At 39.7% G+C, this 18,852-nt stretch overlaps 1 protein-coding gene across 2 annotated transcripts in view; it reads left to right on the forward strand.

Moving 5' to 3' along the window:
* The first annotated feature begins 2,041 nt into the window (after positions 1–2,041).
* LOC116333108 (plexin-B2-like) overlaps positions 2,042–18,852 on the forward strand; it is a 32,967-nt gene continuing 16,156 nt past the window's right edge. Inside the window, exons 1-10 of one of the 2 annotated variants that reach the window (XM_039614304.1) lie at positions 2,042–2,058; positions 7,770–8,899; positions 11,600–11,788; positions 11,907–12,038; positions 12,997–13,097; positions 15,358–15,484; positions 15,945–16,104; positions 16,941–17,052; positions 17,571–17,682; positions 18,049–18,150. In XM_039614304.1, the coding sequence (XP_039470238.1) occupies positions 7,772–8,899; positions 11,600–11,788; positions 11,907–12,038; positions 12,997–13,097; positions 15,358–15,484; positions 15,945–16,104; positions 16,941–17,052; positions 17,571–17,682; positions 18,049–18,150 (2,163 nt within the window). In that variant the 5' untranslated portion in view covers positions 2,042–2,058; positions 7,770–7,771. Of the gene's footprint in view, positions 2,059–7,769; positions 8,900–11,599; positions 11,789–11,906; positions 12,039–12,996; positions 13,098–15,357; positions 15,485–15,944; positions 16,105–16,940; positions 17,053–17,570; positions 17,683–18,048; positions 18,151–18,852 lie in introns of those variants that run through there. The other variant, XM_039614305.1, reaches the window with a different exon arrangement.

The raw sequence follows: 18,852 nt of genomic DNA on the forward strand, positions 1-18,852 counted from the left end.
GCCTGAAAACTGAAAGCTCTCCCTCCCATTCTACTTTTAAATACTCTAGGAACAACAAGTAAGCCTGCAGTGCGAGAGCGAAGTGCTCTAATGGAATGATACGGTACTATAAGGTCATTAAGAAAAGATGGAGCCTGATTATTCGTGACCTTGTATGTGAGGAGCAGGATTTTGAATTAAATTCATTAACAAGGAGTCAATGAAAGGAAGCTAATAAAGGAGAAATATGCTCTCACTTTCTAGTCCTTGAAATTCCTGAAAGAAATTCCTGCAGTGTAACTAATTGGTGTGTGTTATCTGGCGTCATAGATAGATAGGTTTCATCTGCATAGCACTGAAAATGTATGCTATGCCTTCTGATGGAGGGAAGCATGTATAATGTAAACAGAATTGGTCCTAGCACTGAGCCCTGTGGAACTCCATAATTGACCTTAGTGTGTGAAGAGGACTCTCCATTTACATGAACAAATTGGAGTCTACTAGATAGATATGATACAAACCACTGCAGCGCAGTACCTGTAATACCTACAGCATGTTCTAATGGCTCTAATAGAATATTATGGTCGACAGTATCGAACGCTGCACTGAGGTCTAGCAGGACAAGGACAGAGATGAGTCCACTGTCAGAGGCCATAAGAAGATCATTTGTAACCTTCACTAAAGCTGTTTCTGTGCTGTGATGAGCTCTGAAACCTGACTGAAACTCTTCAAATAAACCATTCCTCTGCAGATGATCTGTTAGCTGTTTGACAACTACTTTTCAAGGATTTTTTAGATGAAAGAAAGTTTGGAAATTGGCCTATAATTAATTAAAACAGCTGGGTCAAAAGATGGCTTTTTAACTAACAGTTTAACTACAGCCAGCTTTAAGGCCTATGGCACATAGCCAATTATTAGAGATAGGTTAATCATATTTAAGATTGAAGCATTAATTCTTTGTAGGATTTCTTTGAGGAGTTTTGTAGGAATGGGGTCTAAAAGACACGTTGATGGTTTGAAGGAAGTAATTACTGAAGTTAACTCAGAAAGATCAATTGGAGAAAAAGAGTCTAAATGAATATCAGTGGTACTGAAAGTAGCTGTAGATAATGTTACATCTGTGAGATGATTTTGAGTCATTTTTTCTCTAATGGTTAAAATTTTAATTGTAAAGAAATTCATGAAGTCATTACTAGTTAGTGTTGAAGGAATGGTTGGCTCAACAGAGCTCTGATTTTTTGTCAGCCTGGCTACAGTGCTGAAGAGAAACCTGGGGTTGTTCTTATTTTCTTCAATCAGTGATGAATAGTAAGATGTTCTGGCTTTGCAGAGGGCTTTCTTATAAAGCAACAAACTATTTCTCCAGGCTAAATGATGATCCTCTAAATTTGTGACACGCCATCTCCTCTCCAGCTTACGAGTTATCTGCTTTAGGCTACGTGTTTGAGAATTACACCACGGAGTCAAGTACTTCTGATTTGAGGCCTTCTTTTTCACAGGAGCTACAGTATCCAGAGTCATATGTAGTGAGGAGGCAAAGTTATTAAAAAGATAGTCAACCTCTGTTGGAGTAGCGTTCAGGTAGCTGCTCTGCTCTGTGTTGGTGCAGGGCCTTGAACATGATAACAGTGGGGGAATTATATTCTTAAACTTAGTTACAGCTTTCAGAAAGACATCTACTGTGATGAAGTCTACTCCCCACTGCTATTTAACACTGTTAAATGTTCAGTTTCTATGCCATATGTTAAAACAAGATCTAGAGCAGTGGTTCCCAAACTTTTTTTGCCAGGCCATGCTCCATTGCGGTTTATTTCACACCTCAAACATTTAGTAAACAATTAAGCAAATACAAGTAAACGGCAATAAACTACAGGTAGTAATAAAATATACTACTAACTCTTTTACGCTGCGTCCACACCTACACCGGTATTTTTGAAAATGCAGCTGTTTCTATGCGTTTGGGTCTTTCGTCAACACGTAAACGGCGTTGCGATTCACCGAAAACGGAGATTATTTAAAACTCCCTTTTTGCGTTTATGTGTGGACGAGGAATACAGAGTTCGTCACGCAACATCAAAGGTATGTGCCTTTTTTCACGTCACGCTGTGCGCCACGTTATTGTTTACATGAGATGAATTGCAGAATGGCAGATAGAGACAAAATACTGTTACTGTTAATCTGACTATCTGCAGGTTTTACAAGCTTACATACACACACGCAGTTACTGTCCCTCCATTTAGAAAGGCAGAGGCGTCATGGTGTGATTATTTTACGTGTAGTTGTTTTTTTCCTGTGTAATAATGTTCAACATTGCTATCAATACATTTTTCAAAAAATGCCTCTCGTGCAAAATGGGTTTAAAAACATAAACAACTGTGGGATACTGTTTGTCCCTGATTTGAACCGGGGGAACAAATCGTGGCAGGATCAGCCTGATATTATTTGGATCCCACTGTAACTTTACTGCATAAAGAGCTAACATGTCCAAAATGTCAGGAGTAGTTGTTACAAGAAGTGTTTGTGAACTAAAAATCAAGAATGTGGGATCCTGTTTGTCCGTGATTTGGAGAGCCCAAATCCCAACGCAGGGAAAATTATGCAGGGGAGACCTACCTTGGCACTGTGCAGGTGAAGCCAAAGGGAAGATATGCTTCACCATATTTTTTAGTCTTTGACTTGAAAGGAAGTTGGTTTGGAAACATATTTGGCGATAGTGATGCGCAAATCATGAACGAATCGTTCAATACTCGAGAATCACTTTACTGACTCATGAATCATGATTCACAAGCCCAACTGACTCACTGACTCATCCCTGTTGTTGTTAGCAGCAATATATCCAGCTTATAATTAAAATTGTGGAGAAAAACACAACATCCAGTATCTTAACAAAAACATTTCTGCTCTGAACTGGAAGAAAAAACCCTGAGTAGAAGCTCACATCAAGACAATAGCTCCTCGGTTCACAGTAGCATCGCTCTGCTAACATGCTAACAGCACATTTGAGCTACTCACCCCTTCCTTTCCTGTGCTGAATCGTAGGGTTAGCAAATCCCTCAGGACTCACTAACCCCCTCCCTCCTGTGCTGAATCGTAAGCGAACGAATCACTCACTCACTCACTCACCCCCTCCCTCCTGGCTCACAGCTTCTTCTTCTTGGTTGGCAACCAATGTTAAGGCGCATTACCGCCCCCTGGCTCACAGCTCAGTGGACATTTAGATGAGAAAACATATATTTGACACATTTAAGGAAAATCCTAATAAAATAAAAATAAACAAAATAAATGTTCCCTTTTTTTTTTGCTCTTTTTTGCTCTATAAAATAGTTGTTTTCTTTTAGAATCACTCATCTTAGCAGTAGGATATACATGAAAAGAGAAAAGAAATTAAGTTTGATTGAAAATGTACATTTTTTGCATTCTCTGGTCAACTGACTCAGTGAATCAAATGACTCAAAAAACCCGATTCACTTTGGTGAGTGACTCATTAAAACTCGATTCAGTAAAAAGAATCAAATTTACCATCACTATTTGGCGATGCTTCATCTCCTGCTTTGCGTTTGTGTGGGAGCCCCATCAAAAACCTGTCCATTATGCTAGCAGTGTCCAAGCTTTCTTCTTTTTTTTTCTTTTCATACCGCGCCCCCCCTGCAATGGCTCTGCGCCCCCCCTAGGGGGCGGGCCCCACACTTTGGGAACCTCTGATCTAGAGTATGATTAAAGTGGTGGGTGGGTTCTCTTACATTTTGAAAGAAGCCAATTGTGTCTAATAACAGATTAAATGCTGTGTTGAGGCTGTCATTTTTACATCTACGTGGAAGTTAAAATCACCCACAATAATTATTTTATCTGAGCTGAGCACTAAATCAGGTAACAAGTCTGAGAAATCAGACAGAAACTCTGTGTGAGGCCCAGGTGGACGCTAGATGATAACAAATGAGGCTATTTTTTGAGTTTTCCAGCTAGGGTGGACAAGGCCAAGCATTAGACTTTAAAATGAATTAAAAGTCTGTTTTGGTCTTCAGTTGATTAACAAGCTGGTGTGGAAAATTGCTGCCACACCGCCCCCTTGGCCTCTGCTTCGAGGATTCTTATAGTTAGTATGACTCAGGGGTGTTGATCAGGGCTGGACTGGCCATCGAGCATACCGGGCATTTGCCCGGTGGGCCGCTCGCGATTTTTCGTTTTTATGAGCCGATGGGGTTTTATTTCTTTTCTTTTTTTAACGGTATAAACGGTACCAATTACAGCGGAGGAGGTCGAACTTTAAAGTTGAGGTGAAAAGGAACCCGATTTGTCCCGTAAGACTTCAGCTAGAAAGTTGCTAATTCAATCATGAAACTGATCAATGATCAGCTGATCGGCTTTTCTCTCTGCGCCAGAAAGAGGAAACCAGCGGATGTCGCGCTAAACAACAACAGCACGTTCAAGTTTGATCAGCTGTTGTTACAATTTATTTAATATTACTCTCTAGTATCAGCTGATGTTTGCTGGAGCCACGGCTGTAAAAGCTGCTGGTCATGATATCGGTTTGGTTATCTGGTGAGAGGGAAACATGAAGATGAAACCAGGAGATGTCCTTACTGAATCATCAGAGCTGAACAGGTGATGGAGAAACAGGTTTACCTTTTAGGTGACATGAATGAGTTGAAGGGAAGTTATGAACTGTTTCTGAGAGACAAATAACACCAGGATCCTTTTCTACGTAGCTGACAGCTGGTAACTGTGCAGGGGCGGGTCTAGCAAAGTTTTGCCAGGGGGCCAGGTAGGGCATTAACAGGGAAAGGGGGGCACAAAGAAATACTTATTACTTAGAAATTCTTACTTAGAAATTCTTATTCTCACTTAAAATCTCTCGCTTTTAATAAATAATTATCTGAATCTTACAACCAAAGTTTTCATCTGATGTAAAATGTATAGAAATCCATTATTGTATTCAGTAAATATTAAGCCTAGTATATGCCCTAGTAAGTTATAGTATTCTTTCCTTTGGGAAGGTACCATCTGTGCAGTCTGCAATTCTGTTGAAGAAAGATGTTGAATCTATTTAGTTACTGGAGAAAAATAATAGATTTCTGTGCATTGTTTGATACGTGCATTAAATTAAAATTGGTTTTGTCAATTAAGCATCTTGAGGCAGAGGGTGGAGGAGTGGTTCCCTATTTTTTTCTTTTCTTTTTTACTGGGAGTTGGCAACCCTATTTGTTAGGTATATGTAATTATAAATTAGGTTGTTTTATATTTTTGCTAAGTACTGTTTAGACAACCAGAATAGGGAGGATGGTGTAGGTTTAAGTTTATTATAAAGGCTTTATGGCTTTTCCTATAATACCATGGTGGGCCGGTCACTAGTCAAAATGCCCGGGCTGATTTTTTGTCCCAGTCCAGCCCCGGTGTTGATTCATTTAAACTAGCTTTCTGTAAGGTAGAGTAAATTAATTTGTTGATCAATCACTAACAGAGACTTGGAAGAGAGACCTAATGTTTAATAACCCACATTTCACTGTTTTATTCTTTGGTGCTGTTGATGATACTGTGTTGCTCTTTCTTTGTGATTTTTTAAAATGTCTAAGTCATTTTTTGACGATTTTTAATTTGGTTTTTTATCTATTTGGGAGCAGAGATAGTCTGTAAGCGGATGGGGTTTTGGGGTGATAACAGGAGGAGAGAAGCATGAGAGTATGAGAGAAGATAGATGGTGAAATAGATGGTGAAATTAGGAGGAAGTTAGATAGTGCTGTGGTGTCATGAGTTATGGTTTGAGGCAAGGCATTCAAATCAAATCAAATCAAATCACTTTTATTGTCACATCACATGTGCAGGTACACTGGTACAGTACATGCGAGTGAAATTCTTGTGTGCGAGCTTCACAAGCAACAGAGTTGTGCAAAAATACAATAACGTAAAACAAGCAAATTATAAGAATGGCTAAATCTGTGAGTAATAAATATATGTACATACTTTATCAGATGCTACCCATCCTGTGATTAGCTCTCAAAAGCACCATACTCAACCATCTCTAGAGTTACAGGGGGAGATTTGTGTAACTGCAGTAGTCGCAGAAAAAGAACCAAGACACCGACTATTTTCAAAGAATTTGTGCTTTGCAGAACACAATAAACTCAAATCAAAAACAACTCAAATCAAAATCATAAACATAAAAAATATAAATATATTTTGAAACATTTCCTAACTGCAGACAGCACAAATGCATGAATTTGGTCATTTATGTCAAAACATATGCAGAGGACATGCAAATGCCACACAAAAAGGACTGAGCTAACCAGGAACCTTCTTGCTGGTGTTACCCACTTCAGTATCATATATGATTTCAGTAGAATCAGCACTGGAAATGTGTTGCATGAAAGAGAAGGACTGAACGATCAATTTCTTTGAAACTGAAGTTACAAATTGAGACAATGAAAAATTAACAATTTAACTATATATTATTTAATTATATATTTCAATTTTCATTCTTGCATTAAAATATAGAGCGTGCACGATGTTTTAAATCTCTCATAAGTGAAGCTTGTGTTTAAAAAATTATATTGTTCAGCCAGACCAAGAAGAAAAAGTAGTGTAAGCTCATCTTCATTAGTATTTGTGAGAGGAAGAGGTTAGACGTGCTTTTACACTGTGAGTTGAGGTTTTGTGGTGAGATATTCACATATTCACCATCCACACTCTGACTCACCCTGACAAGGGACAGACACCTACCAGCTTGCACAAAGACTCAGTAAGTAACATATTTGTCTCCGTCTGTTTCTGTTCTTTTTCCTTTTGATCTACAATTCAGATGTTTTTTCCTTAAATTTTTTCATACACCACCCTGTCTCTGTTTAAAGGAACCACTCAGCTGAACTACTTGTTGGCAAACATAAACACCTGGTGCAAATATTGCAGATGTCTTTTCCTCACTGTCAGTGTTCACAATTTATTTAATGTCATTTAAGCAAGCCCTTTATAATTAGGTGGGTGATCAAAGAACGATGATCTCCCTGCGTCGGCGGTTGCTCTTTTTTCAATAAGCTTTTCATTAGTGCACACGTACAGGAAAAAAGAACAAAAAAGATGCATCATCACATGGAGTTTATGTAAATATTCTAGTGAAGTTCTGACTCAAAGGGAATTTAAAAAGGTTGTCTATTAATTGAAAGAGGTTGGTTTCCATTCCAGAACCACTAACTGTTTAAAAGCTTTTGTTTGTCGTCTTACTGTGGAGTCTGTCTGTTGCAGTGCAGACTGACTATACAGTAAGAATGGTTTTGTGCAAGGTGCAGAGACGTTGGAGTGAATGATTAAATAAATAAGAAATGGATAACTAGTTACTATGTATCCAGCATATGCATGAGGATTGACTATAAATTGATATATATATAGTATTGTTACACAATAAATATATGTTCTCAGTGCTTATTTTCTGATTATAGTGTTTTATGTATTTTAATAATAAAGGCCTGTATAAAGGAAGGCCAGCTTTGACTCACAAACCAAGTGCTCAGCCAGACTAAAAATACAGGAAGTGCAGACCTGCAGAGGCATATTAATAAAGAACAGGAAAGAAAAAGCGGAACTAAGTAACACAGAAGTAGTTGTTTTTATCTAAACTATGTGTGACGTGTAAAGGACCAAAATAACACCTATATGATACACATTTTTGGTTTCTAATGCTAGAGATCTGCAAAATGGCTTTGGGCTGTGCATGTCTCTCTCTTCCGGAAGATGATTAAATAAAATAATTATAAATATATTATAATATATTAATTATAAACCTTCTTTTTTGTTCCTTCCAGAGATGGCAAGCTGGGTCTCCACCCTCCTCTTCCTAATCTGGTTGTCAGTCTCTCAAGCCCAAGAGGGGAGTGGAAAAATCTCCACTGTGGAGTTCATCTCTGAAACCTTGATTAACAACGTGGTCCAGGACCCACAGACTGGTCGCATCTACCTGGGAGCAGTCAACAATATCTTCCAGCTGAGCCCGTCCCTCCAGAAGGAGGCCCGCACTGAGACGGGCCCAAAAAAAGATGCCAAAACATGTACACCTCCTGCTTCAGGCTGTCTGGACACAGTGCTCATGCCCAACAGCAACAAGCTTCTGCTGGTCCACCCAACCAATGGTTCACTAATAGTATGCGGCAGTCGGTACAGAGGCGTATGTTCCCTCCTCAACCTGTCTAATGTAGAACAAGAGCTGCATTACAATGACAAAAACAACAAGAGGACTTACGTGGCTAGCATAGAGGATAATGTGAACGTGGTGAGCGTCATGTCCAACTACACAAAAAATGGCCGGACCTTCAAAGTGTTCCTTGTTGGAAAGGGCTATGGAAGCCTGGACAGTACAAAACTAATCAGCACACGAATCCTTGAGGACTACCAGGACTGGGTTGTGTTTGAGAACATCATTGAGGCATCAGCGGTACAGACGGCGCCATTCGTTGACAAGTACTTACACGACTTCCGACATGCCTTCAAAGAGGATGGTTTTGTGTATTTCCTCTTTTCTCGGACTCTCGATGGCACAGATAACAAAAACTTGACTTTTGTGTCTCGTCTTTGTGAAAATGACCAACATTACTATTCGTACACAGAGCTCCAGTTAACCTGCGGTACAAACAACCGGTACAACAAAGTCCAAGCTGCATATGTGGCTTTTCCAGGAAAAGAGCTGGCACGGGTCATGTCTCAGTCTGGTAATTATGGGACGGTCACCTCATTCACAAAAGTCCTCTTCATGGTGGCTCATCCAGATGATGACGAAAGCGACTCTGCTCTCTGCATGTACCCGCTGAACTCCATCAATCAGCAGCTGATGGATATCATCAGTGCATGCTACAGTGACTCTGGGGAGATTTCTGGGATTCCTGCTGTGGACGTACCCTACTCATCCCAAACCTACACAGCATGCACTTCAAAAATTTCTGTAAGTGCTTCTTTGTCAGCTGACTCTAATTTAAAAGAATGTTTTGAAAAACTCAGATATCTCAGGTATCATCTTTAATGCAGTTATCACTTTTTACTATAAAATCTCAATATTTAATTCGTTCTCCGGATCACTTGTAATCTGACCAAGGCTAAAAAACCAAGGCTCGTACACTGCATTAACATGCAATAGTGTCCAATAAGAATTTGTTGGAGAAAGACACAATTCTTGTAGCCTCTGTACACCACCACAGTGGATTTTAAATCACACAATCAAGACATGGCTAAAGTGCAGACTTTCTACTTTAATTAAGGGGTTTCAGTATTTTTTGGTTTTGTTTGTTTAGCATTTGTCTGGATCTAAGCAGAGAGTATAGCCCTGTACACTTCACATTTCATCATTCTGTTTCTGTTTCGATCAGCAGTCACAGCAACCAGACAGTGACCCAGTTTCAGTGGCAGCTATACATGCCCATTCTGATCATGAGCTGTTTCTCTCCTCTCCATATTTTTCTCTACCCATCATTCTGATACAGGCTGTTAATCTTCGTCTAAGGAGGTTGGAAAGAAAAGCGTCTGGACTTCTTTAAGTTGCTTGAAGACGTTTCACCTCTCATCCGAGAAGCTTCTTCAGTTCTAGGGTCAAATGGTGGAGAGTCCCAGATTTAAGCCCTGTGGGAGGATTCCCCCAAGAGGGACAATGGACCCCCTATTGATCCTCTACCTAATCACATGAGCCAAGGTGTAAAAACGTTACACCTTGGCTTGTGCCAAGGTTTCAGATGAGCTCACTGTGAAACCCAGCCCAACCCTATCATGTGATTTCTTGAGGTCAGATGAGCCAGGATGCGAGTGGGCGATAAGGCCTCTGGGAAGGGAACTCAAAACTGGATTATAGATGGCAGACAGTTGGTGTCGTAAACCACCACCTCTGTTCAAAAATGGCTGTTCATAATGGACATAGATGGGTTCTTTCACTCCTCTTTAAATCTGGGACTCTCCACCATTTGACCGTAGAACTGAAGAAGCTTCTCAGATGAGAGGTGAAACGTCTTCAAGCAACTTACAGAAGTCCAGATGCTTTCCAGCCTCCTTAGACTACGATGACCTGGATGACTGAGAACCTTCACAGACATGCTGTTAATCTTGGTTTCACCTGTCCAAAGATTTTGTTTTTCAGAACTGTAAAGGTTCTTTCAGATTTTCTTTGGCAAAGTGTAATCTGATCCTCTTGTTCTTTAGTGTAACCGATAGTTTGAACCTTGTTGTATTCCCATTCATGGCGGTGTCAGGATATGCCTACCTCCCCTGGGTGTTTTTGACTTGGACGTTATGAAGCCATTTTTCTTATCTATGGAAATAATTTTTCTCGGGTCTTTGTGTTGCTGAGCTGGCCATTTCATTCCTTATTTTCTAAGAAAGTACCAGATTTTTAATTTTTTTATTCCTGAAGTTTTTATTATTTCTGTCCATCCAACCATCTATTCGCGTCCACTTATCCTTTTTCAGGGTTGTGAGGGGCGTCTGGAGCCTATCCCAGCTGTCTTAGGGTGAGAGGCAGGGTACACTGTGGACAGGTCGCCAGTCTGTTGCAGGGCCCTGCGACAGACTATTATTTCTGATTCTGGTTTATTTTTTCAGCTGAATCTTAGTCTATCTCACTTGCACTGACATATATTTGGGCATTTTTATTTACAATTACAAAGAAAAGCTATAAAATATAAATTCAACACTTCAAACCACCTTCAGATATTATGTCCGCTTCATTTGTCATGAAATAACAAGAGAACTGGCCTCACCAGTCAGTCGAATATCCAGTTGGTTTTAAACCTCTAAAAAACCTCTAAAAAACCTCTAAAAAAGGGGGACTGTGTATAAAAATGGCTCAAATTCCCAAAGAAGTTTTGGCAAAGATTTGCTAAAATGCTTTGAGTTAAAGCTTAAAGTTTAACTTCAATCACATATTGATTATTTGATTTAAAACCTGCCTTTGTGGTGTAGAAAGGTAAAACCACCAAAATTACGCCTTTGTTCAAGTTATGGGCCTAACATTAATATGGCTCACTCTCCTCTCACCATGTACTAAATACACCTCTCGGATTTGGCGGTCTATTCATGTTTTAAAATTTTCCATTGTCCATTGCTGCCTCTGACATGTCAAGACCGCTGCTACCCTGCACCACTAGTTGATATTTTAGCTGTTTCACCTCTTCAGCTCCCACCATAGGGTCTGCAGCTGTAGGGTATTTACTTATAGAGAGTGACTGAGCTTAATACCTAGATCAGTACCTACTCAGAAATAATTGAAGTATTCTATGAACAATTTTCATGTGCCCAAGACCTTTTTAGTTATGGCCCAACTTAACTGGTTATTTTAAATCTTTTACTTGCATGTCTTAGTAGTTTCTTGTTAAGTGATCATTAACACGAGTTTTCCTATTGTTCTTGTCTCAGACTTCCGACTCTAAAGCAAATACTTACTTGTAATTTTTATTCATTATTTTAATCAAAGAAATGATCAGTCAAAACAAAGCCAATTTTAGATTGTAGATTAAAATGGTTGAGTGTTCAAAGCACATTTCCCATCTCTGTTATAAAGTTTAAATAGGATACAAACAGTACTGCAAAGACAGTTAATGTTATTGGAGTGAGAAGCAAACAATGTCTGATCGTCCCTTCTTGTTATCCTTTCCCTTTACAGAAGGATGCATTGGGAAACTTCAAGTGTGGCGCAGAGCATTTGCTTTCGCCTCTGGCAAGCAAGCCAGCATTTGCCTTAAAGGCAGATGCAGCGTTGACCATGTCGGTCCATCTGACTGCTGTAGCTGTTGCTGTGGAGAATGACCACACGATCGCCTTTTTGGGCAGCGCCAACGGAGAGGTCTTCAAGGTTGAGTTCTCTTGTGTTTTTTTTTGTGGGATATTTTTTTCCTCAGTTTAAACTTTTATCCTAAACTTTTAAAACCTCAAATTTGTCTTACCTTTTGTTTTTTCTTTATTTTGTCCAGGTACACCTGAGACCAGGTGAATATGGCAACGAGCCATACTCCTCTGTTGGCAACAACATAGGAGAGAAGGTCAACAAGAACCTTTTCCTTGACCAAAGCCAGAGCCACCTCTACATTACCACAGAGAAGAGGGTGTGTGTGTATATATTTAACACTTATTATACATTAAAATTCAGGCAGAGTACTTGCTGGTGCTAAGACTGAGCTCCACAAAGACTGTATTCATTTAAAAGAGAAAAAAATTGACCCAAAGCCAAAAAATTATTCTGTGGGTATGCACGGAGAAAAGCCTGTATGGTGCCACTGTAGAAAGCTGCCTTGATTAAAACGAGAGATGTTGCTTTCAAAGTGTCTTATAATATAAGACAAAGTGTTAATAGCTCTGCTGAGCAGCCTCAGTCTAATGTGGAGAGGAAAGCTGACTGCCTTAGAGAGCGGGCACATACAATACCATTTAAATATGGACATGGTATTTTTAGAAGGGAAGGCATGGACTTCATAGATCACAATCAAAAGTAGCAACACCAGCTGCATTAAGAATAGATAAACAGATTTATTGAGAGTCATGGCTTTGTTCTCACATCCACACAGCTGACCAATCACAGCACGAGTGTTAGTATTTTAGAAATATATATGTATATATATATATATATATATATATATATAAAATCAAAATTATTTGATCCGTTGCTTTTTTAAGTTTGCGATTTCAGAAGTTTTGCTTTCATTATATTGACTCACATCTGTTTCTGCAGAGGGGAAAGAGTTTCTAATGTTTCAGATGCTGTTAAACATTCAGATTTTATCTGAAAAATACTGATGTCTTGAAATAAGATCTAATGGATTGGCTTTTACACGTGAAAAAGAAAATAATTTCACCCTGGTTACAGTAAACATTCAGTGTTTTGTGTTGAATAAACTAAGTAATTAAACATGGGGAGAAAACACGAGAGACCCCACTCGCTCCCACTCTGCACACCTGCAACATACTAAGGAACATTTACAGCTATACTTTAAATACTTGTTATTTTTGTCCAGTGTCTCCCTTAAGGTGCACCTTTTGATCATATTTCATGTTGTAATAATCCAGATCACCAAGGTGCCAGTGCAGACGTGCCTCGAAATGAAAGACTGCCAATCATGCGTGGGACTGAGGGACCCTTACTGTGGCTGGTGTGTTTTGGAGGGCAGGTGAGGATCTCTCTCTCTCTCACACACACACACACACACACACACACACACACACACACACACACACACACACGTATAAGTACATTCTTCACAGCAACAGACTAACACAAACACCCACACATGCAATTCCATCTGTAAAACACAGCAGGATATTTGTTCAGTGTTTTATTGCAGACACTTTTAGTACCCCTCAGTGTTTATATTCCATCTCCTGTTGTCCGTGCAGCCGTAAGGAATTAAAGCTGTTTGTCAGCCCCACACGGCGAAGGCAGGCTGTGCAATTTACTCTCATCAGCCTATATTTATCAGGGTCTGGAGGGTAGAAAAGTGCGCATGTATCATGTATTTTACAGGGATGTGATCATGACTAGGAAAAAGAAGCAAACTCTGTCCCTCTGGAACTATCTGATATATCCGATGCTCTTACTGTGCAACATTGTGCACGCTATTTAGTGTTAGAGCTGAAATCTGTTTATCAGTTGATAAGTCAATTGACAGAATAAGAATCAGCAACTTTTCATAAAGAATTAATCAATTCAGTCATTTCTCAGGCAAACGAGTTGATGATTTGAGCTTTTGAATAGGATAATTCTGCAATTTTTCTTTGCCTTCAATTGGTGCAAATGATTTGAAGCAGTGCTTAACTCGTTTGCTTCTCATTTATGAAAAAATCAGTCAGTGTGATTTACAGTGCAAATTTGATGTTGCATTATATCCTGTACTTCTGTTTATGTGCACAATATCAGCTCATCTCTGTGTTAGTTTGTATTTCCTTCAGAGTATGTATTTTAGTCTTCGCTGCATTTAGTGCTAGATTGATTTTATCAAAAAGAAGTCACGTTTTTATCTCTCCTGTGTAGGGATGGGTACCGGTGTCCGGTGCCATGATGGCACCGGTGCTGACATAAACGGTAGTAACCAGACCGAAAAGCAGCGCACATTTCGGTGCTTTATTTCGGTGCTTTTTTTCCCCCTGAGCCAATTCTAGCCAATCATTTTACGTTTCCGAGGATAGTAGGCGGGGCCAGGTACGTACGTTCTTTTAGAGCAGAGCTACAGATTAAAAATGCCCAAGGCGAAGCGGTCAAAAGTCTGGCTGTACTTCACAGCAAAAGATGCAAACTCAGCAGCCTGCAACAAGTGCTTTAAGCTGATACTGTGATACTGTCAAAGGAGGTAACACCTCAAATCTGATGAAACACCTGGCGACGCATAGCGGTTTTTTTAAAGCCGAGAAATAAGCCGTGTTTGATAGCTTGCTGCAAGACCTCACACTGCACATCTACTGCGGGTGTGGTGCCTGTTATCGGACCCGGAGTTAGCAACATCCCCCCAATAGAGAGTCCTGGCCCCTAGCCCTGTCAGCGTAGCAGAAATGATGACGGATGATGATGGCAGCAGCAGCCGTTCTTCTCTGCGTGAGTAGCTTCATGTTGTTCGTGTGTAACGTTGAGTAGGCTAACCACATTATTACATTAATGCATGTAAGGTGAACTAGCAAACACCGTCGTAGTTACATGCAGCTGTCTTCTTGTTTGATGGCAGATACTCCCTTCACCCTGGCCAAAAAGGTAGCCCAAAGAAAAAGTGGAAAACAGTTAAACATGAGAGGTTTTTGGACAAAGTTTGTGTTTTTTCCATTGTTTAAGCACTGCTTCCAGCCAAGAGTGATACCATATATGCCCTATAGCTGCAGAAAAGGCTAACATTGTTATCTTTTTACAAAAAAAAGCTGAACATGAGAGGGTTTTGGACCAATTTTGTGTTCTCCATTCTTTAAGCACCGGTTTGAGCACCGTTTAAGCACCGGCACCGTTTCAAAAGTACCGGTTTGGCACCGGTATCGGATAAAACCTAAACGATACCCATCCCTACTCCTGTGTATTTTGTCTGATTGCAAAGTCATTTTTTGTCTTTAACTGTTTCATTTCTTGCATCATCACATAATTTGAATAGCTTCATTAAAATTATGTTCTATTAATCTTATACCTTAGATGCTCACAGCTGGGAAGCTTGAACAAAGGAGTATTTTTTTAGTACTTTGCTTAAAGGTTATATAAGTTAAAATGACCCAATTAATGTAGTTACCATTGAGGACGTTAAATGTTTTTCTTTTTGATACATAAATCTTTATTATGTGCACAGACCCTGCTGGAAGTCACTTGGGCATTGAGTTGTTATTTACAAACTGACTTTTTGTGAAAGTGTTTATGGGATGTGCAGCTCAGGCTGATGGGAATTTCTCATCCTTCGTCTGAAGGTGTACCAGGAGGTCTGAGTGCCGACGGGCAGAGGAGAAGAATGGTTGGTTGTGGAGCCCCAAGCAGCAGTGTGTCAAGATTGTATCCTTCTCTCCTTCAAACCTTTCCTGCAGAAAGACTGGCAAGGTACAGCTCTGTTTATTCCTCACCCATACTGTCTCTGACTTCCTTTGTTCTCTTTTATTGTCCCCCTTTTCTCTGCAGTACCTAACTCCACTTACATGCAGAGACTGAGTAATAAACTGGGTACACTGTGAATCAGAGACCTCGAGCTCTAGGTCTTCCAGCTCTGTATTGATCCACCCAGAAAACTCCAAACTGTCTTATTATAACCTGCGTGGCTGATTGTCTGAAGATGGAGAGCCTCTTCCTATTCCCCCATTTTTACTTCTTCTGTGTTCCTGCCTGTCTGACTCACACATGAATTTCCATCAGCAGCATGTCACTCCTTTCTCTTTCTCAGTTTCTTTGAAAAAATAATCAGTTTCTTTATTATAACTTTGGTTACGCAGAGATATAAATTCAGTGAGATCTTACAGGCTCAGAAGCCACAGTGTTTCCAGTCAGTATGTTTTTGTCTGTCCAGGTGAACATCAATATTCCCTCCCTTCCTACCATTGGACACTCTGACCATCTGCAATGCAAGATTGAGTCTTTCCAGAGTAACGGCATCATGTCAGACTCTGGTGAGGTCTCCTGTGATCTCCCCCAGCCTGGGCTTATACCGAAAACACCTGAGGGCCAAGGTATGGTCTCTTTAATTACCCTGCCATGTTTCTGTTGTCTTTAAGGTCTAATGTCTGTGCTTCTCCATGATGGTTAAGATAAGATAAGATAAGATAAGATAAGATAAGATAACCTTTATTAGTCCCACACGTGGGAAATTTGTTTTGTCACAGCAGGAAGTGGACAGTGCAAAAGTTATGAAGCAAAAATTAGAATAAAATAAAATAAGAATAAATACAGTACACAACTGTACAGAATAGAATAAAATAAAATACTATATACAGTAGAATAAAATAGAATAAAATATACAATGAGATAAAAATAGAGTACAAATGCTATATACAATTGAGTAAAAATACAACGATGCTGCATTACTAACTGGACAAAGTGGGAAATGGGCTGAAAAAACATGAGGTTAAGTTAATGTCAGCTGGCAAATCATTTTGTTGAGGAACTTACAGTGTCCAACAAATTTGCACAAATTTAGAAAATTGCACGAAATCAACACACTAATCTAATTTAAGCTTTATTTTTCCAGTTTATAGTTTTTTGTATCAGTAGTCAGCAAACATCTTGCCCAAAACAAAGCAAGTCCCATAAAAATGGCTTTATAAACAAAACATGAAACTTTTTGCAAATAGAGCTCAAGTTTTGGCTTTTATATACTAATATGCCATTTAGGCAGTTAAATAATCACTAAATTAATTGTGAGAAGATTTATCAAAATATTTCATTGCCCTGTTTTGTTTTGTCTTTAAATGTACTAGCATACTTCACATCTTTTATATGATGAAACTTGTATTCACATAAACAGCTAGTGTAACACATTTTAACCACTGTTTTACTGTCTCTTCAGATTTTGTGGCCGTGGCTATCAGGATCTTTGTCAATGACACTGTGGAGTTGGCCACGCGGGAATTCAGGTTCTACAACTGTGCTGCCACAGTGAGGAAATCTGAAAACACACCGTGAGTCAGGCTGTTAATCTTTCAGTTCTGCTCTGTCACTCAGTGAAAATACACAGTGACATGGAACACAGCATCATCTGACAACCTTGATGTAAATGTATCACCGTGCATGAGCAGATGAGAGATCAAGGCTCTGTTTGTAAATTGTGATGCATGGTGGTTTTGAATGCACCTCTTGCATTTTCTCTCTTGCTTCTATTACCAAGCCGAGGAAATAGCCTCAGTTTCCTTTTCATTAATCAAAAAATGAAAGTCGATCCTGGCTGGTTTTTTTCCCCTCATTTTTTTCTGCATTTCTTTCACACAGAGGAACGTGTGATGAACGAGCTTTGTGAAGTTGCAGAGATCCATTTCATTGTCAGCAACATAGATTTTTGTGCCGGACGCTCTCTGATGAGTTTGCATGTTTTAGATGTTGCTTGTGTGTGCTTTTATGTGTGCATGCTCTAGCCTGATTGTGCATGTGAAAGTATTTCCTTATCTAAGTTGCTTATTAGTCCATATTTCTGTGTTTTCAGGTGCATGTCATGTGTAGGCAGTCCGTGGGGATGTCAGTGGAACACGCAGGACCACACCTGCAGCGATGCGGACAACAGTGTGGTTGATTCCCACATCATCAAGCACCGTCAGGTTAGTCCTCTTTAGTGCTGTGTGTTCAGTGACAGGTCAAGGACTCTTTTCTGTCATAGATGTTTATGGTAGATGTGGAGAACAAGTATAGCACGAGTTTTAAAGGACACATCTAAACTTTACATGTGATTCACCGCCTGAGTGGTCCAAACTCCTCCTGAAAAATTAATAAATACACAAATCCCACTATCAGCTGTCACCATCTTGCATGACAAATGTTGCAGGGCGGAGGATATCAGATTCCAAGTCAGCAGATGTTTCAGCGATATAGTTATCTGTCGCCACAGATGAGGGTGTCTGTTAAGTGGTTAGCATGTTTAAAATGTAAATGATTAAAGTATCTAATTTGTTTTCATTCTGTTTCAGAGTGCAAACTGTCCTCGGTTTGAGAATCCTGATCCTGGGCTCATCCCTGTGGGCTACAAGACTCCAATCGACTTTGAAGGCATAAATCTTAAACAATACCAGGTAAACTGGCTCCACTCCACCCCCAACATGCATCTGAGTTCCAGGGAAAGAAACACTGTCCTTCTGTGTGTGGATATCCCTTTGACAGAAAAAAAGAAAAACACGACAGGTTCATTTTTAGGCTAAAAGAAAGGAGAATGAGCCAAACTTGTTTCAGTTTTTTCTACTCTTGCATCTGTTAATGAGGGATTCTAAATTGGCCATAGGTGTAAATGTCAGACTGAGTGGTTGTGTCTCTCCTGCAATTGACACCTCTACAGACGTATCCTACTTCCTACTTCTTGTCCCATGACAGTTGGGATTGGCTCCAGTCCTCCCACCCATCCCCACTGGATGGGTGGGAGGATAGGGTTTTAAGAAAATAAACAAAGTAATGCATCTCTATAATATCACAGAGATGGGGTCCCCATATCAGGTATACAGTTCTGGCTGTAAGCGATGATACCGCACTCTTACCAAAGTCCAATATAAGATAAATAAGGATTGTTTTGTCTGTGAATCATGCAAAGCTACTCTGGTAAAGTTCGATTTTGGAATTGGAAGTGATGATAATAGTTCCCCTTTAAGACTGGAGTGTTCTGCTGGAAGAGGGCTTAAAACTTACTTTTTACCCTTCAACCGTAGCAAACAAGTGTGAGGACACCTGTCTTTGTAAACAGAATTACTCAAGAAATCTTGTGAATACAATAACTCAAGACGGAC

Source organism: Oreochromis aureus, linkage group 7 (genome assembly GCF_013358895.1).
Source record: "Oreochromis aureus strain Israel breed Guangdong linkage group 7, ZZ_aureus, whole genome shotgun sequence".
NCBI classification, from domain to species: Eukaryota; Metazoa; Chordata; class Actinopteri; order Cichliformes; family Cichlidae; genus Oreochromis; species Oreochromis aureus.